The sequence below is a fragment of the Thunnus albacares genome, chromosome 11, assembly GCF_914725855.1.
Source record: "Thunnus albacares chromosome 11, fThuAlb1.1, whole genome shotgun sequence".
NCBI lineage: Eukaryota > Metazoa > Chordata > Actinopteri > Scombriformes > Scombridae > Thunnus > Thunnus albacares.
In genome coordinates, this window is record NC_058116.1 from 12,460,001 (window position 1) to 12,481,661 (window position 21,661).

Sequence of the window (21,661 nt, forward strand, 5' to 3'; positions counted from 1 at the left end):
CATTTAGAGGATAAAAACCCAGATATTTTCCTCAGGATTTGGTGGGGACCAAAAAAGAGCTAAAAGGAGAGTGATTATTGGACATGCATATTATCAGGTCAAACACAACTCCAAATACAGTAAATACTAAAGTTGCTCTGTGTCTGCTAGATATGTAAATAGGCAACTCTTTGCTAACAATTTCATAAGGTGATAATATGTCAGTGTTGTATTTCCAGCGTGTTTCAGCTCCTAATCTCACAGGCTCTTGCAATTCAGTATGTTAAAACATTGAGTTGCAATGCATATCATGTTTTCCCGTTTGTTTACCATGTAAGAGGAATGTGAAAATCGTGAAATGCACAAATCAAATCTTACATGCAACACATCTTGAGACTTATATTTTTGATAAGCAGGGGAATTCCAAATGTAAAACATCACGTGGAGACGGATGGTGGGAAACAGTACAACACAGAGGCAGGGGTCTGGTTCAAAGAACTAAAACAGTCCCTTGGGTCAGATTTGGATTTGATATTAAATAGAAACATACTCTCTGATACGCAACTGAGTTTGAGAAATTCTGTTTCTAATGGGAAACATGAAAGTATGATGTGTGATAGATTGCTGTTTTCGTCACCCTTTTTACCCTTTTTTAATAAAAACAACTCTTAACAGCCTCATTACCAACAACTCGTAACTACTGAAACTGACTCCTTAATACCCTTCCAACAACTTCTGTAATGTGCACAAACAAATATTTTCCCAAGCAGTCAGATGCTGATTGTGCGTTGCACCCTGAAACCAAAGCTATTTTGTTTTTACTTAGGTTATTTGTATAATCAATGTGAGCTGTTCCTTCATTTGACGATTAACATGCCTGAAAAGAGCACATGGACGGTGCCAAGCTAAAATTAGCCTGATGTCTCTCAGTATTGCGGCCTTGGAGCAAAGCTGCACAATACACAGAGGACCTGAGCTGTGTCACACGCTTTTAATCGAGCCCTGACCAAATCTGATAAAAGCAAGAGACAACGGAGCCTTTTCATCTAATCTGTGAAAATAACCCTTCATCTGAGAGGCCTGAGTATGATATTAAATACCTTACAGAACCAATGAACATCTGACATTCTGAACAAGCTGCAAAATACAGAAAAGCAAAACACACTCATGTGCCACACATTCACAAACACAAACACACAGCATCACAAAGGTGGGCTTAATCTTGTGAGAAAAAAAAAGTAGGCCATGCAATGTAAGTAGGCCTGGAGAGAGAGAGAGGGGATAAAAAATAATAAAATCATTACACACCATTTTTATGTGTTATTTTTTGGGCCCAGTCAAACATAATCATTTAATAAAACATCTGCATTCTCCCTTTAACATCAACTTTTACGATAGCTTGTAAAATAAAGGTGAATCCAAGCAAGGGTGTTTATACATGTAGGTGTGTGAGAAAAAAAAAAAATCAAAATTTATGTGAATAGGAAGGTATTGTCCAAAATGGAAACAGTAGACTGTAATGTCAGCAAACACATGGAGCTGCTCCACTCTCGTATTGTGTCTTTAATTGTCTTAAAGCTGAAGGACCATGGGTCCATGCATTCATTCAGACTCCTCCTGACTGTCACTAGGTTAATACCACCATACTTTCTCCAATTCACTGCTACCAGAGCAGCTCTAAAAAACTCTCTGACCTGCTCCTCTGCATCCACTGCTCTGGACTGACTCAAAAAAGTGAGTAGAAAGAGATTCAGCGTTATGCTCAAGGACATTTTGACACGACATAAAACTGCTTCTGAGATCCTTTCCTTGACATGAATATCAGTAGTCCATAAATCATGAGAGAATATGTGGGTTGAGGGACACAACGACACTGCAGCCTGTAGGTCCCAGCTTGTAGGTTCTTAGAGGGACATTTTATCCAACATTATGTAATTAATTAGTTCATTCATTGAAAACAGATATGAATGAATAACAACAATGGCATAACTTAGATAGTTTACTTAAATGTTTAAATGTTTAATGTGTTTTTGCAAGTTTTATCTCCTTAAAACTTTTGAATATGAAATTCACTCTTCCTTTTTACCTGAACAGTGTTTCCTTGCTGAGCTGAGACAGAGAGAGAGATGAACACAGAAAGGGAATTTTATACTAAAAAGACAGCGAATTTGGAAGTTACTCACTTGATTTGACTAACTGACACTGATGAAACTAACTTTTGCTGAACTCAAGAATGACGTCTGCAGATTTTGACCCCCATTTCTGACAGTGGAGTCGTGGTAGGAAGGGATGACTTCAGGGCCAGTACAGACAGAGAGATTACAGTAACCAATAACTATATCCATGTACATAAGAGCATGTGAGTATTACGTTAAGACAGCTTTCAAGAGATCTGAACCTATCCTCCAACTCCAAATCATGAATAAGGCACATTTCTGCTGACAAGTCAGTTCTACTCTGCATTAATTTTAGTGCTATCATCATTGAGTGATAAAGCAGATAAGTGCAGATTGGAAAGTGTCCACCTCTCATAATAATGTATCTTTGGTCCTTGAAATATTGGGATCTGACTGACAGGCAGAATGACTGACACACACAAACACACACACAAACACACACATAGAGGAATGTAATGGCACACATCTTTCTCATTAAGGAGAGTATTGGTTGAAAGTTGTAACATAAAGTATAAGTGCATCCATAAAGCACAACATGTCATGGTTGTCTGCAGAGGTCATGACCCCACCCCTCAATCCCTGACAGGTCAATGGTCAAGTAAAACATGATATAGCTCTAAATAACACCCTGAATTATGTTTCTGTTTATGCACTTTGCAAAAACAAAACAGTGTGTTGCAACATGAGCCATTTCTACAATAACTGTTTTCAGTTTAGCTGCTATTTACCAGCACAAAGCCAAAACCCTCCTCATAGGTGGAACTCCCTGAACCAGACACTCCCACTGTCAGCACACTGAGGTCTGTGTGTGACTGACAAACCGAGCCTGGAGACTTTAGCGGGTTTCTTCTCATACATTTTAGTTGTCAATAGGCTGCGGTTTGAAAGAAAAAGCTTACGAGCAAAAAACAACATGTGGGTAAGAAAACTTACTGCGTGCACTCCTGAGGCGAGAATGGCAACGAAGAGGCACAGAAGCACCAGCCTGCAGTTCATAAAAATAACTGTTAATAATCAGCAAACATAATTATTAAAGACTTGCAATGAATTGCGCTCATGTTCATGCTCACCTCAGATTGTTTACTCCTCTGTTGTGTTGTTCTTGCATGGTCCCACTCATGCAGATCGCAAACTTAAGTCCCACGCCGCTGTTTCACTTGTGGACACTTCTAACGCATGTCTGACAAACCTGAGGCAGACCAAGACCCCCAACATGAATATTACCGTTTACTCATGAGTCTTTACATCTGACCTGCCTGGCTCATGTCTGAATTAATTCACAAAAGTCCCATTTTCACTGTTTTTGCGTTAAAGAAATATGTTACTGTCCTCCGGCTGTTCCTCATGAAACCACTCACAGAAAACAATTACAATGTTAAATTTTTCACGAATGTATGTCATTAACTTGCTATCACTTTAATAAAGTACATTACTTACAGTCACCCCGGGATCGCGTGCAGTGGTAGGATGACGGAAATAACAGGTATCACGAAGGGATGCGCGGCTTCCCTAGCTGAAAAAGTTTCAGAACAGGTACCTGTTACACCAAAACCTTCTCAAATATTGTCACAAAAAACACCAAAGTGTGCCGAGTAGTCCCTCTCCTTACCGAGAAAAGTCAAAGTGTTTGTATGATCAGGGTTGTGTCCGTTTGCATGGGCGAGGGTGGCCGTTTTGGGAGGGGGGTGTGGTGCAGAAGAAACAAGACCAACTTGCATTGATCAGAACCTCACATCGTCTCGGACAAAGATGCAGCCAAACGTGCCGCCGGTGCTCTGCCGTTAAACTGCGAATTACTTTAAGAAAGAGGACAAGAAGTGGTCAACAGGTGTTTTTTGCGGGCACTCTGCACTGTTGCGCACACAGTTGCCATTGCGCGCCGCCACGATGCTGCTACAGACAGGTACCCTGTTACTGCTGGCGGTTCTCTCATCAAGTGTAGACCAGAGTAGAGCAGAGGTAAGTGGACAATGTATATACAGTATATCATTTGGGGGAGATTACAGGTTTACTTTTGCAAAAATATCACCTGAACTGTGATATTTGATATATGATTAAGTTAATGTGTGCAACTTTGAACCAGAGTTTGACTGAGGAGTTTTCTTCATGTAATTTATACATGCACACATGTATTCTCTATATGCAAGCAACTCTGCCCTCTCTTTCATGAATTCAGTGTGCTTACATGGTTAATTAAGTGTGTTAATCCCTTTTAGTAGCCTACCACAGTAGTTTAAAATGACATTTGTTTCAGTGTAACTGAGACGCCCGTTCGTTTCCCAGATGTTTTTAAGTCTGTGGCGATTTTATTTGTTTAATTTGTCTTGTTATTCACTTCTTTTATTTGTGGTCGGACTCTGTCACGCTGCTCTGCACTCTTTCTGTTGAGTCTACTACCACTTCTGCCTCCTCCACTTCTGCTGGAGAAGATCAGCGGGAGAGGAGGAGAGGGTGGGGCAGACTAGAAACTCAAGTATGTATGTGTGTGTGTGTGTGTGTGTGTGTGTGTGTGTATGTGTGTTAAAGAGAGAGGTATAGAGAGGTAATGAGGGAGACAGATATGCACTGTATAGTATACACGGTACAGATAACCATTTATACATTTTTCAGGCATGTTTCTTAGTAGCATAAAGATACTTCTTCTGCTCTTTATTGGCAGCTGTCTGCTCCCACAAAGCCAGAGAGAAATACAACTGCTTTGTCTTCACCAGTCATCACCTGTATCTCTGTCAGCACGTGCTGCTCTTGGTGATTTAGGGATGTCATTCAACCAGTTTACTTCCCTCCTATCCCAAATGTAAAGGTGCACATTCCCATTTCAAGTCAATTAAGATGACATATCAGGCGTCATCAGGTAGAAAATTACAGTTAGAGCTGTTCTCGACATTCATGTGAATAAAACTAATGAAGCCGTTTCTCTCAGTTTACAAAATGCCATATAGAAGATGGTTAGAGATTATACATTCAGTTAATTTGTTATTCCAGAACAAACTAACCAAGTAACCTAAAAACATTTAGAAAAATAAGCATGAAAGTTAATTGACCTTTGAAATAATTTGATAAAGCAACTCATGGTCCAATTACTTAATTGCATTTTCAGGGGCTTTCAACCTTGTCACAGAGTCTTCATTAGTGGATGAAGGTTTGAAAACTGTCTATAACTGGTGTGCTTAGGGAAGTGGAATAACCAAAATATACTTAATCAGCTGTGAGAATGAAAATGAACCATTGCAGTGTAAAAATTATAAATACAAAAGTTCTGTGTTTCGAATAAGCTTGATAATGTGGGTCACTCTTTCAGTCAGGTTTTATTGGGAACAGCTAGAATGGAGATACTAATTCAGGTCCAATACAAGTATTTAATGATAAAGCCAAACTTTCAGTCACTAGACCTTAATGTTTGACAAAATGAATCCCAAATTTTAAAAAGAGCACAGCTGGGGAACAGCTAGACAAGGTGTTATCCCAGAAGAAGGAGGCAATATATGAATGCATTTCCAGATCCAGCTTCCACATTGAAGTAGATAATCCATTTATTACTTTAATGACAAACAGAGAAATCCAATTAGTTGAAACATATATAACTAAAGTCAGTTGATCAGATTTGGTGCTTTATTCTAAAGCGTGGGTGAAGAAGTATGTATAAAGGTGAGGAAAAACAGACCAGATTGTTTTATCTTTGATCCCCTGCCTGCATGGATTCAGAAGCACAAACACAAGCTGGACTTAAGATATCTGGACAGAACGAGAGGAGAGGAGAGGAGAGGAGAGGAGAGGAAACGAGAGGAGAGGAGAGGAGGTGTATGTCTGGCTGAACATCTTGTCACAGATCAGATGACACCAATGAAACTGGAATAATTCAACATTCTGGATTCACTGGCGGGAGTTGCATATTTTTGCCATCCACGCACGGGAGGTCTGCGACAGGAAGTTTGTGATCCTCTCAGGGGCTTTCATCTGTCCAAAGCAGGACGGTGAACAGAAAGGGGGGGGGTTTCCTCATCAGTTATATCCAGAACAATGACACAGATACAAGGCTGAGATGCAGTCACATGTTTTAAATTAGAATTTCATGTACACACATTTGCCAAAATTTGAATCTGGTGAAAGAAATAAGTGTCTTTGGCTGATGTCCACACATCAGTGAGTTTATCTCTTTGTGTCCTCGAACAGGACATGACTTTGAGTATCAGAGCCTCCTGTTTGGGCTCTTTCACAATCAGTAGGGATAAACTGAGGCCAGGAGTGAACAGACAGTATAAACAAGTCATACTCAACCACTAATGTGTGCAGGCACATACAAGTGTGATAACCCTGAACCCAGAATGGATCATGTTGACTTTAGAAAGGCAATAACTGAGCAATAATGTAAGATTGCCTTGCCTTTAACCTCTCTCCTCTATTTAAGGATGAAGCGACAAGCTAATATCGTAAACCTTTGCTCCCATATTTTTTCTCTGCATCATCTGATCCTGAGTGAATTTCTCTGTTGTCAGAGTTTCTCTCCCTTAGCGGTCATTAAATCTGATCAGAATGAGTCATTTGTAATTCCTAAAGGAGAAGGAGGAGGAGGAGGAGGACATTAACAGATTCCTGGAGTAACAGTTTGTGTGTGGGATGTGTGATGGAAGTTTTGGGAAATGCGGTAGCTGGTGGGAAAGACAAGCTCCTCTGGGCTGCCAGGTTCCCACTCCCGGCTTGGCCATGATGTTCCAGGGCAGGGCAAACCACAGGGAGCATGAACACAACTCCAAATTGACTGGAGGAAGCAGCGCTGACAACTGTTAATCCTCATACAGCCTGAGGAACATGTGTGTATTGTTTGTTAAAAGCTAAGAATCTTGAATCCGTTAGCCCAAAGTGCCCACAAGGGTGCTTGTAGTTTGGTCTGGAACTGATCCTGTAGACCAGCACCCCCCACAGAGACAACAGCTGACCCTGTCACTGCCACTGGCCACCAACCAAGCAATGCACCCTGGGAAGGCACAACCTGTCTGACCCCTGTTCCCAGCGTTGTAAAAATGCCTACATTTGGAAGAGTTGCGATTGTGTTTGTGTCTCAGTATTTTGACAAGCGTTCATGGGTGGCAAAGATAAGTCTTCTCTGACCTTGATACTCAAGTAGTGTAGCAGGTATGCCCCACTTTCTGCCTCTTTGTGTGTGTGTGTGTATGTGTAAACACCTCTGTGTGTGTTCCTGCTCTGTGCCAAGTGAGGATAGGATTAAATAGTGGTTAAGCATGGTAAAGCCTTGTTCAAATTTCCCTTGAGTCTAAGAATTTCACTCGTCACAGCTGCATTTCACTTTTCCCACATAAAACATGCCTTTTCTCCCACGCTTATAATTTCTGCACATTAATTGTCTCAACATCAACTTTACTTTTACCCTCGAGATCGGTTACTTCCCAGAGGTGTGTTGTTATGGCCAATGTGCAATTTAGTCATTTAAGTGTGAAATTCGTGAGTCATAAATGTCATTTGTGGTTTGGACGGAGATGGTGTAATGGATACATCTGTCTGACAGAGAGGTGGAGAGTGATGGAAGGATAGAGTGGAAGGGCTGCTGGAGGAGGAGAGATGGAGGTGATGAGGTTATGAGCCCCAGAAGTGGAGGAATGTGGGCTGGAGCCAGCGGTGATACCCCATAGCAAATCTTTTAGTCTCACTCTCTGGCCCCTGACCTGCACTTCCACCCATGGCTGCCAAATTGACCAACTGACGGAGGATAATGAAGTCAGTGATGATGGCATCATTAGATTTATGACTGTCTGTATTGTTGTATGAAGTGAAGAGTGAAGAGTGAAGTTTTGGCTGTTTCTTTCTTCAGCTGTTCTCTGTGTCAGTTTCTGGCCTGGAAAGCTTCCATCTCACTGTCCTTCTTGACAGGTGCAAGACTGAGAAAAATTATGTTTAGTCAAGTTTTTCTTTATCGAAACCTTTCTTGACAACATAGAAAACATTTAGGTGTGTGGTTACTCTTTGTGTCTATGTTTGTGTTTTACTGGACAGTGCAATTTCGGTTCTGGGTGTGTCTGTATATAGATTTGTGTGTGTGTGTGTGTGTGAACCTAAGAAATTGCTAGTTTTAACAATGTGGATAAAAGTACTGGTTTGCATTGTCCACACATCGGTGCCTTGGAGGGTTGGGTGATGTCTACTAAATAGGGGTGTCATGATTCTAAATCGAAAATTGATTGAAATGAGTGTTCGATTTTGACCTTTGCAAGCAGGTTTGCGATTCTCCCAGCATTTTTTTCTACTTGCATATGTCAGGGATCCTCATTGCCTCTGGGCCCAATGGGGCCCATCTCTCTTTGGCTGGGGAGATGTTACTAGCATCCTGGTCGTCTAGATCCTCCGGCTCTTTGACCAGCTCCCCCAGCTCCTCTGGGCCTTGCAGAACCATGGCAGTGATCCGACACAGACACACACACTATAGATGATGTTAATGGTTTTCTAATTAAGTTTAGCAGTCTTTCTGTTTGCTGTCCCCCTTCAGGTAACAAGAACAGGAGGCAATAAGCAGTAAGGAAAGTAGCCACTCAGCTAGAAATGTGTTTGGGGGGGTCTTTTAAATCACAATGTGATGATGGTAGGGGGTTCAGTCGTCTCTAGTGCCTTGTATAAAAAGCCTTTGTTGTGTGTTCACACATAACCTGACTAGATAATGCCACTGGGAGGCGTTCAATGTGAATGCTTTGTTTAAATTTTGTCACTGCATTGTTTTGATACCTTGCAATGTGAGAGAAAAGCTGCTGAATTCATGTGATATCATAAAGGGAAAAAACAATCCTCAGAAGCCAGACTAAGCTTTTATGGCATTTTTTCCTGTGTTTGACACAAAGTCGACAAAGGAAACTGAACTGGAAACATAGAGGTTACATTGTCTTAAGTGAAGGACTCAGCCATCAGGAACCCCACCAGAAGAATTTTAAAGCCTTTATAATGCAAGAAGCTATTAAATTAGTTTATCATTTTCACAGTCTCCATGTTTTAATTTGAAACTCTTCCGTGCTTGCTCATCTGACAACAATGTAGCTCTTGAATGCAACATAGCTGACTGTAAAGTCTAGACTTTCTCAGTGACTGGGTTGTTCATTCTGTGTAAAACTCATACAAAGTCATTTTTCATGGTTTACCTGGAAATGTTGCTCCGTTTAGAAGTTCAAACTGTCTCTTGCTCCTGTATTACACCAACATGGGACATTGCTGAAAAATTTAGGAAAGATGTGTGTGTGTGTGTGTATGTGTGTGTGTGTGTGTGTGTGTGTGTGTGTGTGTGTGACTGTGTGTGTGTGTGTGTGTGTGTGTGAAAACACAGAACATCCCCATGGCTACAATCAAAATGCACCTTGATCATGCACTTTCTATTTTTTCCATGAAAGTGCCCCTCTTGTTCCTTCAGTATTTATTAATAATGTAGTGATTTATCTTTTCAGATAAACATCACAAAGTGTGTCTATTCACCCTCTGACTCTTGAAGTTGATGAAAGACTTATCTACATCTCATATTTGGAAACACCACCAGATTTGCCTTTTGACGTCATTAATTTGCCTCACTTGCAAAAGAAATGACTTTTTTCTCCTTCTTGTATTTCATGTCATATTTTTTCCATCTCAAGACATGACTCAGTACTCAAAAGAAAGAGACAGTATGTTCTTATGAAAACTGATCCAGATCAAATAAAGATCCAATCAGAGCTGGCTCAAACTGATTGCTGATCTTTCATACTACATTGCAGGACTGAGTGTTTCTAAACTGACATTATGTATATCAACTAATCAGACAGGGTGGTTATGATTAAAAAAAACTGTATATAACAAATTAGGTTTTGGCAGTATTTTGGCAAAAAATATCCAGGACAAACACAATTGTTCATAAATGTTGTTCTCTTATTGCCTGAATGTTGAGTCTGATAGTTAACAGAATATTACTTTCAGTCACTTTTGGTTTTAAATTCAGTAGAATGTATCTCTGATTTTATGCTTAAAAGTTGGCGTTTTCACTGCCAGGCTAAAACCTCTTGTTTCCAAAAAGCAAACATTTTACATTTTTCTCTCCAACTCTTCAGGAAACGGGACAAACAGCTTTGTTTGTAGCTCAATAGCCTCACATCTTTTACTTTATACAACGTGTCATGAAGACTTTTCATAAGCGCAAAGGGTTGTAAAATGTTCTAACAACCTATATCATGTTACAAGGAGTTAAAAGGAGTTATTAGGTCTTTGTCTACCATTAGTAATATTTATATCTATGAAGGTAATCTGTGGAAGATTTCACTTTGATTCTGCCTAGAATTATCAAAGTAGTTCAGTAAGCTAAATAAATAAATAAATATTGTAAGTTACAGAAGCAAAAAAGAGGAGGAGATGCTGGCATATAGAGTCAGGATGAATACAAGGCACTGAAGACACATGACCTTTTGATATTACAGATGAGAAGGCCACATGCTTCATATTTGTCCCATTAAAAGTGAATTGATTAAAGCTCTGAATTAACTGATTAAGCTCTGAATGTGGCATATGTGGTATGTGGTGCCCTTCAATAAGTCGGAGCATTACATCAATGGAGGCACTTCTTATGAACATGACAGTGATATCTGATGTGGTATAATCTGGTTTATAACTCTGTCTGTGAATTGCTTCTCTCACTGTGGACCTCACATATTCCTGCATACTCTTTTCATCTTAACAGCTAGAGTTCCTCTACATGGTACTGGACTGTTATGGCACAAAATTTACAGAGGAGGATTGATAGAAATAGCAGAACGTGAATCAGATCCGACTGTAAATTCACAGGAGCCGAGAATGCTCATGTATCCACACCTGGAGCCTTGAACTTCTTTCCTGGAAGAACAGATGCTTTATTCATCTCCTCCTGTGTTGCTCTTTTAAGTTGCTGCTGGCGGTCGCACCCTGTCGACTTGCCGGACAATGAGAATTGTTCATTTATGTAGCTGTTATTCTACTAAATTGTCCCAGAAAGGCTTAATCAGATAATTTTGAGTAGGAAATAAGTTAAGCCGGTCACATGACGTGGTTCACATCAGGAGAAGTGGAGATATGCTAATCTTTCAATGCATAGCTGAGTCTAGAGGCAGATTAAGACATTTTTAGCTGATACAAGAGCAGATCTGTTGTCAGGGTTCGCCATCTCTCTGCAAGCAAAGCTAAGGCCTCAAGGCGGTATCATCTGTAAGTTACAGTCTCCATATGTTGAACGGCACCGATGTAATGGTGATGTGGGAGATAAGGCCTGATAAAGAAACAGGAGAACAATAGAGAGTACTTCTGTCTATTAGATAGCTATCATCTGAAGTGTATGGTATGATAATGGGACTAAAAGGCTCCATTATCCATTAGTTTGTTGCAGACTTGGAAGCAAAGGGCAGAGATGAAGGCTTTCTTTCACTGGTCCTTGGAATTTCCTCTTTCTCACAGTTATCTTTAATCATTTAGTGTTGCCTCAATTATGTATCATATAAAAGTTTCTGTGTTTCTGATGAGGATATTTTAAGAAGAGGACATCAAAATATGTGCAGAATGCACAACTGGAAGAACCTTGGTTAAAAAGGATTTGTAATAGAGCTTATATGCACACACTTCCTGTACATGTACACTCCCTGATGGATGCATTGTGTCCGCCTGTATAACAGTGATGTTAATGCTTCCTTTATATAAATTACTAACTCACATCCCAGATGCTTCCATGTAATGTGTGTGTGTGTTTTGTAAAAGCAACAGAGACACTTTTTTAGTTTGAGGTTTTTTTTAGTTTTTAAACTTTAAACTTTAAAACTAATGTGGTTGAAAGAATTCTTTCTCTGCCTTATCATATTATTTTGTTGCTTGGTTAAATGATGTGTTCATATAAGTTTGTGAAAAAAGAAACACAAGTGTAACACTAGTGGGAAAAAAAGAGTTTATGTGAGAATATTCCAGGTCGGAGGTATTTGGTTGGTCATAAGTCACAGAGGTCATTCCTTGTCCTCACGTGCTGACGCTATTCCCAGATACCAGAGCACTCTTGAGAGAGACGCGAGGCTGACCCAACCCCTTCTTGTCTTTGTGAGCATAAAAGGCAAGGAAGAGGCCTTGCTCCTTAGAGAAAGAATGGCTTCCTAAACCCCACATCCTGTGGCACAGTGCTGCACATTCACAGGCAGATCTCAGCAGCAGCTCACATGAACTGAACTGGCTCTTTCTCAGAGAAAACAAACTTCTTAGCAAAGTTATTGCTGCTTTCTCTCCCTATTCTCGCTCTTTCTGCCACCACCTGACCATCTCTCTATCACTACCAGATTTGTTAGCAGAGAAACAGTGCAAACATTATGCATCAGATTTTGTTTCTATGGCACAGGCATCTCAAACTGATGCAGCTGCAAAGAGAAAGAAAGCAAACAACAAAAAGAAGTGCAGAGGTAGAGAGCTTATGATTTGATGTTTGTGTGTATGACTTGGACCAGTCCTGTTCCTGTGGGATTGTTGAGGAATGTTTTTTTTTTTACTATTTGGAACAATAACCGCCCAGAACAGTAATGTGTGGGCACATGAACAGAGCCCTGCACAGAAAGCAAGAAGCTCATATCTCCCAATGACAGAAACACAAGTGCAGCAGTATACATTTCAATGACAGCTTGCCAGATTTCTGTATGAGAGATAGACACCAAATCTGCATTTTGGACTTAACTGCATCATATATCCTCAACACAGGGCAAGAGTGCCATCAGTGATTGGGTGGAGTACAAGTGTATGTAAGTGCGTTTAAAGATGGAAAGTCCCCTCTGAGGCCAAGAGATTAGTAGGAGTCTTGCTTAAGTAGGTTAACAAAGTAACATTTCATCCACATGCGCTTGCTTACACACACACAAACACTAGAGCCTAGTTATCAAGATGAACCGTGTATTGAAAACTCTGTTTGAACCTCTAAATCCCCCTAATGGCCTCATCAGAGGTTAAGGGTCAACAGGATGAGCCTCTGAGGGTCATGTGACTGGTCAAGATGGGATGCAGATGGACTGGCTGATTAGGAGAGGTCAGAGACCTCTGTAATCTGAAGTAGGAATATTGGATCTGTTAGAAGCATTAATGTGGCGTGGAGCTGGCCTAAATGCAGTTGAGTGAAAGATGACCTATTGTGTTTGGTGCTGTTAATTTCAACTAAATCAGTGTAATGATGTCTAATGATGTTGTGTTATTGGACCAATGCAGTTTTTTCAGCCTCTTTGCCACCCATATTGTGTTTATTTCCCCCTTTCACTCATTTTCTCAGCATGTACAGTGAGCAATAATTTGCTGGAATTATCCCACTAGCTCTTGAGGATCAGCCAACCCACGGTTTTCAAGGCCTGAGAAATTCTCTAAAACAATTTTCCCATTTGCAGAGTTAATTTTGCATGTGAGGATTCCTGGGTGGATTGTTGACATGGCTGGTGGTGTCCTGCTGAAGAGGACTGTACAGTGTTCCTTCTTCAAGTCAGACGTCCGCTGACATGTTCAACAATTTCTGATGAGCTGTGTTTGCCGTGCCATCCACAGCTGGACATGATTGGCTTGACTGCAGCATTACTGTAGGCATGTCAGCTCTCTGTGTTTGTTGAGATGCTGAAGTTAAGTGTAGCTGCTTGACTGTGATAAATGGGTGATATACTTGATGTGTTTTTGGTAGAGATGCAGTTTTCTTAACTTTCAGACCCCAGTTCTGGTCTCCTAAACCCAAATTTAATGACAGGCAACATTAACCTCACTCTTGGTCGTGCATGAACAGGCTGATGATTGACTGGTCATTAACTTGTGTGTGTGTGTGTGTGTGCATTCAGTCCTTTCATGCATTGTCTTACAAATATAGGCTAGATTTACCATGGGAAATGTAAGTGCAACTTAAAGATCAGATCCCATGAAGCTTGCAGAAGTTTTACGATTTCAGGGATTTTCACCAAGTCTGGTATTCATTTTATTGTTTTTTTGTGTTTACATCCCTTGCATGCATGTTTCTGCACATGCACATTTATGTCTGTTTCTTCTTGCAGACATGTGCACTTGAGTGTGTGTGTGTGTGTGTGTGTGTGTGTGTGTGTGTGTGTGTGTGTGTGTGTGTGTGTGTGTGTGTGTGTGTGTGTGTGTGTGTGTGTGAGAACAGCTCTCTGCAGATGCATCTGTTTTTGGTTACAGGAGCCCTGAATTATTTCAGTGGTATAGATGAATACAGGTGCTGCCTGCAGCCAGAACAGGGCATGTTTTACATCAAACTGATCTCAGCAAACAAGTGCTACAGGACTCCTTAAATAAAGGAAACAGAAAACATAGCCCTGTTTTATTGCAGAATGTATATGTATGTAGGTAGGACTCTCTGCTTGGCCTTTGGTGTCTCTGGAGTATTGATGTGTTACTACTGTGTGTGTCTGTCATTTGTAATGCTAACTGAGATAAGACAAAATATTTTAGACATTTGGAGCTGTCAAGTGGGCATTCGTTGAAGGAACAGTTGATAGATGAGATAGACTGATACTTTCATTTACACTAAATATGGAGCTAGCATCTGGTTAGGTCTCTCTGGAGAGAGTGGTATCATTCTTCTCATCAAACTCACAAGAAAGCAAAGCTCAAAATGTCAAACTATTGCTTCCAGATTTCAAGTAGGTACATCCAGAAAATTCTATATCTCACCTATTTTGTTGTAATGCTCAGTGCAGGTATTACTAATCTTATTGAATTGATTAAACAAAAAAACTTGCGTTTTTTAGTCTAATAAGGTTTGAATTTCTCCACTAAATTAATCAAATGTAAAATGGTGCTTTCATACCACTGACAACAAGTGGATATGAAATATGTTCAAAGAATCTAGCTCGCAGGAGCAGTTAATATGAAAAATAGTTTGGCTTAACTCAATATCAACCCTTGGCATTAAAAAGTGCTGTTTCATGTCGTACCATTCCAGTTAGTGCGCACGCAGCTCACCCCTCACACAGACGTACACTCATACTGTTTACAGAGCAAGTTGCACCAGGAGCCTTGTCTACCAAGTATGGCAGTCAGACAGAAAATTCCCCTCCTCCACTTCTATTCGCTCATCCCAGCCTCTCAGTACCAGAGAAGGCCAGGAATGTCAGAGCAGCCCAGTTCAACCCAGCACAGTCTGAAAAAAACATGTCTATCCTCCTCCACACATCTTTTATTATTTTGTTTGGGTTTTTTTCTGTTAAACCCACTCTCTCTCTCGACTCAGTGTGTGTAGCTGTGGACTGTTGTGGGACAGTCACTAGCACCTGTGATTTTATTGGTGGCGAAGAAAAATCACAAAGCAATGCCCAGAACCACAGAAAAGCCAGAATGAGTCAACTGCAGAGAGACCCTGATCTCATACAGTTTTCATGACTTCAGAATCAGCTAATAAGAAGCACTAGTATAGGTTCTTTTGCTCATCTGCTTGTGTATGTGTTGTTGCTGCTAAATTTATTACAAAGCACTGTCTACCCTGTATTTCACTGTGGTGTTTTATTGTCTCATTTAGTGTTGCTTAATGAGCCCTGCTGCCAAGTGAGATCCTTCTGACGTTTATGGAGTAAAGCTACCCTGATTGTCTCCATATGTAAGCCATGATCTATGGCTTAAGGCCACGAGCACGTCTTTATGGGGTGACTTACACAAGTTAAACATCTTAGACCAATACTATGGCACTGTAGTAAATTGACTGTAACAGAGCAGGATCCTAATGAAGATGCTGTATAAATGACCTTGAAACACTTGGGATTGACCATAAAGGGACACAGAAGTTTGTAACACTCATTTTGACACACTGAAAGAAAAATGTGCTGTATAACTCTACTTGTTATTTCAGCCCACAAAAGGACCCAGATGTTTATGAGAACGTTCATGGATACGTCCAATTTAACAATGTTGCACAATATTTACTGGTGGGACACAAAGCTGAAATTTCATCGGAGGTCATTAAGAGCAATTAGATCAGCCAATTTGAAATCAACCCAAACCACCAAATGCCCAAAACATAGAATGAAATGTAAATAAAAAAGTAAGTAATGCAACAATATGGCTAACTTGTGTACTCATGGTTCAGAGGCCATGAGTTGCTGCAGTTTCCAGTTTATACTGAAGCAAAACAATTTAGTCAGAGGGATTGTGACAGTCTAAAACTCAGAGATTTGGGGGTGTGTGAAGAAGAGAGGAGCTGTTACAAATCCATGTGAGAAATCCAAGCAGCTCAAAACCACTGACGTGCCCTTTAGATATCTCAGGGGAAGCAGCATTGTGGCTGACAGTATAACAGTGTAGTGTTGGTGTTAGATGTCTACAACAAGCTGAACATTACACACATGTTTCATGTATTGTTGCCAGATGCTGCAGTATGTTCACCTGCTAGCTGCTAACTTTGTCTTTCTGCTGTTTGGTGTCGAACATAACGGCATAGAGTAGGCTCATCAGAGCTTTTTGCTGAAGATTCATGAGAGCAGTAAGACTGAACCAAAACAATGTAATTGTTGGGCCAGAAAAACCAAAACAATGAGCTGAAAGTTGCTAAAATGCTCCATAGAGCTATGGGGAACTGAAGAGATTGATAAAATTATCTGTGGGTTTTTTAAGATTAAGACATTACATTTTTCACCTTTACTTGACAGTTAAAAGTGTAAAGAAACAGTAACCATAGCTAAAGAGGTGTGACATGCAGGTCCTGAATCCAACCACCAATGTTGCAGGTATGCATCTTAACTACTAGGTTACCAGGGTGACCCACAAATGACACCTTCCACATTACACAAAGTCATGAGCCACTGTTCATATAAAAATATTGATGAAAGCAACTTTATCTTGTCTTGTCTCTCCAGGCTGTGAGTAATGAATAGGCTACAAATGATCTTGAAGTAATCATCGTTAATCAATAACAGTCACTGTTGTAGAGTTACCAGACTCTTGTTACACTCACAATTGACTTTGGTTAAGAAGCTGGTAGGAACTAAAACTAACTGAGGCTACATATCAATGGACACTTCAAAGGATGTCCATATGTACATTGAAAGAGTTCACTAAAAGATTGATCAATACCTAAGATACCTAAAATACCTAAGATTTAGCTAAAACAGACTGGAGCTTCATATTCAGCTAAACTTAAGAGTTTATCTTTGCATCGAACAAGGACTGTGGACCTTCTATCTCTGGTATTGAAGTTACAATAGGAAGGGATCTCCTCTCAGCTGGTATAGAGAGGAGGAAGGATCAGTTACTCTTTCACTGTACACATAGGCATGTGAGTATTGTACCAACATCCTGTTACTGAACCACACCATGTAATAGGTAAAATACTGCTGCAGAGTAGTTACAGTAACTAAGGTTACAGGTGCATATCCATGTGAGAAGAAGAGCAAGCTCGACAAAACTCTGGAAAACAAAGTAAAAATGTGAAATTGAATGGGCAAAGTTATCTAGTTCCCCTTCAGTAAAATCCCTATCAATGTGGAAGGAAGCCTCTTCTCTGCTCCCCCTCAGCCGAGGAGATAAACAAACAGTGATTCCTCCAGTCAAACCATTTTCTGTGGATACCTAGATTTTCACACCATGGAGCCAGGAAAAAGTGTGTTTTGTTTTCTGAAAAAAAAGCAACAGACTTCTGCAGCACTTGTGTCCAGATAAGAGAAACCGGAAGTTTTGTGCATGACTTTGGTTAAAGATGTCAGCCCCAACAGAGAATGGTATCAGATCAAATCAAAGGAAAGATGGCTTGCCTGTTTGATGAGCATGTAACTTCATATCTTTTGGCCATTTGAACAAACTGGGTGCTGGCTAGATCTCAATTACCATGTGTGTATATATATCATTTAATACATTTAAAATTCATATAGTAAGTGGTAACATACTGTATTTCCATTACCTTGACTGGATCTCATGATGGTTGTGTGATAGTCATTACTGTTGAAGGTGATCTTAATGTTGGGCTCTTACACTTTATTTGTTTGTGTGTGTGTGTGTGCTATATATGCACATATACTGACTGTACATGTAAGGGAGAAGAGGGGATGTGAAATGACTCATCCGTCGTCCCACACTTCAGCACCCCTCCAGGATCCCCCGGGGTTTTCTGAGATACTTTAGCATAAGTGGGAGGTTATGGCAGGAATATGCTGGGAATGTGATGTCTTTCAAAGAAAGGTCTGTAGATGACATTGACCAGATGTTTATGTGATCATTCAGTTTCCTTTAACATGCAAGGAAAGATGTTCAATGTGGAGCACTCTGGTGGTGGGAACATTTCTGCCCCTGTGTGGGAGAAATCAGTTCTGCAGCAAAAATATTCACAACACCTTTGTACAATATTTAAGCAGCAGGCTGAGACGAATGAAAATATTATAACTGTGTCACACAAAATGAAAGTTTTTAACATTTTAGGGCACATTTTTAAGTCTATCACCCATATTTGGAGGTCGGTGTGAGGGGTGGATTTGCCCACTTTGGCAAGAAGAACAGAGGCAGTGAGTCATAGAGCCACATAAAGCTGAAGGACAAACTGAATGACTGTACCCTGAGGGCTGCAAAGAAAGCGACCCTCTATGTAGATTTGGGAAAATGGGAAAATCTGGTTGCCATGACACAAGCTCATAATTGTGCAAATACTATAAATTATTTTCCATTTCCTTCTATTGTTTACACTTTGTACATAAATAGTTAAGATGCCTTTACTCTGTAAGAGGATGTTTGATGAGACAGAAATGCAGTTTGATTGAGACAGTATGCTATTGACAGGTTGTGGGGTTGTGGAAAAGTTGAGAAATCCTTTTCCCTGAAGGCCTTAGAGATAAAGTCAAAGTTTCAACATGAATACAGTACAAAAACTGCTTACAGAGGAAATGGAAACCAAGCAGCAACTGCAGAAAACACTGTGAATGCTGCAACACAAGCAGCCAAGCAGTTTGAATATTGAGATTGAAAGTTCATTCTTCACCTTGGAAACCAAAGTTGATAAAACAATCTCAGCACAAGGTCCATTTAGCAGTTTAGGAGCCCAGTTGTCGTGTAATTGTAGATGTTTAAATTTCCTTCCAGCTCCAACTGCTGATGAAGATTGTGTGATATGATCGAAAGGGCCAGAACAGCTGCTGATTGGACCTTGTGGTGAGACTGTTTAGTCATCCGCTGTTTCCAAGTTCAAAAATGGACTTTTAATTTTAATCTCAACTCAACTCAACTTTTATGCCAATGTGGATGAGAGATCTTTAAAGTGCTTAGACAAAATAGAATTTTGAATATCTACATTTCCATGACAACTGGGCAAACTCTGTCTGTTGAGGAAGATCGTGTGATACAACTGAAAGCTCCAGAACAGCAACTAAATGGACCTTTTGGTGAAATTGTTTTGTCAATCAGAGTATTGTATTTTCCTTATTCCTGTCCACAAGGTGAAATCTGTGAAAATGAATTTCAGATATACAAAACCCGGTCCATGTGCTTGCCATCGTGCTGCATCTCCTGACTGGGACCCAGTTATGCAACAGTTCTATACACTCACCGTATGTTTACATTGAGAGTCTTCGTGTTAATGTCTTTGGACCAGCATCTCTTGCTAGCCAAGGCATGTGATCTCGAAAGTAAACATTACTCATTACTTCCTCTCTCCTGGGTTCATCTGAGTCCTGGATTTCCATATCTGATGATGTCAGACATATTGAGTAAATGCTGTTGAAACAGTAAACCTTTTTGGGAAGAGGCTTGAACTGATGTAACCTCCAGCACCTTTACATTATGAAGGCCTGCATTCTGTGCATGCATGTGCCTCTGTGTATTATAGCCACCCCATCCTCCTCTTCTGTTGGCATTTTACGAATCTATCTCAGATTTTGTCAAAGCAAACTTTCAGGCTTGTGTTTCCCTACCAGCTCCAGCCTCAGTAAACAATCACAAACAAGCACGCAATTATGATAAGGCACTGTTTTTTTGCGCAGCACTCAGTGAACGTAAACACCCCACCAGAGTATGTCATATTCATTTTTCATAGTTCAGAGACATCCAGACTTAGGAATGACATAAACACTTGTCCTGAGACACGTGAGGCTGTCTGCAGCAGGTTTACTGGATCTGATACAGAGCCACAAGTGCTCAGTGACTCACCAGCCACTGTATATTCACAGTGGACACTCAACACTGCAGAGCCTCAGGCTTCTGCTCAGTCTGTTTGCTCTGTGAAAGATCATGCTGTTTGGGAAGAGTAACGTCATCTTCATCTCCTGATTTTCTCACAGTCTGTGGCTCCAACACTATTCACCATGTGTACACCCTCTACTGTGCTGGTAGTCTGTGTGAAGAAGTGGAATGAGTAAAATAGCAATGACACAATGTTAAAATACAGGAAATTAACCAGAAACAATTTTGATAATTTACTAATTGTTTCAGTCATTTCCCCAGCAATTTTCCACCAGAAATGCCAGATGTTATCTTGTGTCTGCCTCTTAAATGTGAGGATTTGCTGTTTTTCTCATCCATTCTTTTCTCATTCGTGATAAACTGAATATCTTTAGGTTTTGGACTGTTGGTCAGACAAAACATACTATTTAAAGATATCACATTGGACTCTGTGAGTATAACAAGTCTTTTTAATTATTTTCTGACAACACCCCCCCCCCCCCCCCAAAAAAAAAAATTAATTGATTTATCAGGAAAATAACAGATTTTTTACAGTTATAGTCTTATCCTGCAATTAAAATACTACTGGAGTAAAAGTATGGCTAAAAGTTCAAAGCAAATATAGCAAAATATTGATAAAGATAAATGTAGTGGAGTAAAAGATACAATATCTCCCTCTGAAATTTAGTGACATAAAAGTATAAGTGGTACAACATGAAAGGACCCAAGAAGAAGTACAAGTATCTCAAAATTATACTTATGCACAGTACTTGAGTAAATGTACTTTGTTATATTGCACCACTGTCTGTATGCTCATTTCAATTTTGGCTCATGTATGAACTGGTAAGGCTTTCATCCACTACTCATCTCCATGAGGTAAAAAACTTATATTCATGTTAGAAATAGATCCCCTTCTTGTGGCTTAGCTGAACAATCACATCCCTCATCATCCTATATACCCGAGGATCTGTCTGATAAGGTCCTCTTAAGATCCTTTTTCCTCCAAGACATAGATCAGACCACAAAATCATCCACTATATGACTGGAAGAGTCATTAGCAAGACGTTCTTTTGGTGCAGATGTCAGTCTGTTCTTTGTGCCATCGCTCCCATCTGGTGTTTGGGTTTATGGCAATGCATAACGGACATAGAAGGAAAACATACAGGTGAAATCAAAGACTGTAAACTCTGCTTTCATCTACCTGCAGATTACTGTTCTGTGTTTGGAGATCCAGCATTAGACTTGACAGGGTGGTGCTTTTCATCACACACACAAACACACACAGCGTCCTCATCGTGTGTGTCGGTTTGCGGTTTGGGTTCCCTGGTCATGCCCACCAACGTGCAGGAATGTCTGCTCAGCCAAGTTTTGTCTTAAAGAGG

The 21,661-nt window shown here is 40.2% G+C and overlaps 2 protein-coding genes across 5 annotated transcripts in view; one reads left to right on the plus strand and one right to left on the minus strand.

Annotated features, from left to right (window-relative positions):
- col4a2 (collagen, type IV, alpha 2) overlaps window positions 1-3,851 on the minus strand; it is a 67,072-nt gene extending 63,221 nt beyond the window's left edge. For 3 of the 4 annotated variants that reach the window (XM_044365915.1, XM_044365916.1, XM_044365914.1), the window contains exons 1-3: window positions 3,594-3,759; window positions 3,227-3,345; window positions 3,090-3,141 (exon numbers count right to left, since the gene is read on the minus strand). In XM_044365915.1, coding sequence (XP_044221850.1) covers window positions 3,090-3,141; window positions 3,227-3,276 — 102 coding nt within the window. In that variant the 5' untranslated portion in view covers window positions 3,277-3,345; window positions 3,594-3,759. The other variant, XM_044365913.1, reaches the window with a different exon arrangement.
- Window positions 3,852-3,896: 45 nt separating this feature from the next.
- Window positions 3,897-21,661, plus strand: part of col4a1 (collagen, type IV, alpha 1) — a 46,341-nt gene continuing 28,576 nt past the window's right edge. Inside the window, exon 1 of the mRNA XM_044365917.1 lies at window positions 3,897-4,115. Within this exon, the coding sequence (XP_044221852.1) occupies window positions 4,044-4,115 (72 nt within the window). The 5' untranslated portion in view covers window positions 3,897-4,043. The remainder of the gene's footprint in view (window positions 4,116-21,661) is intronic.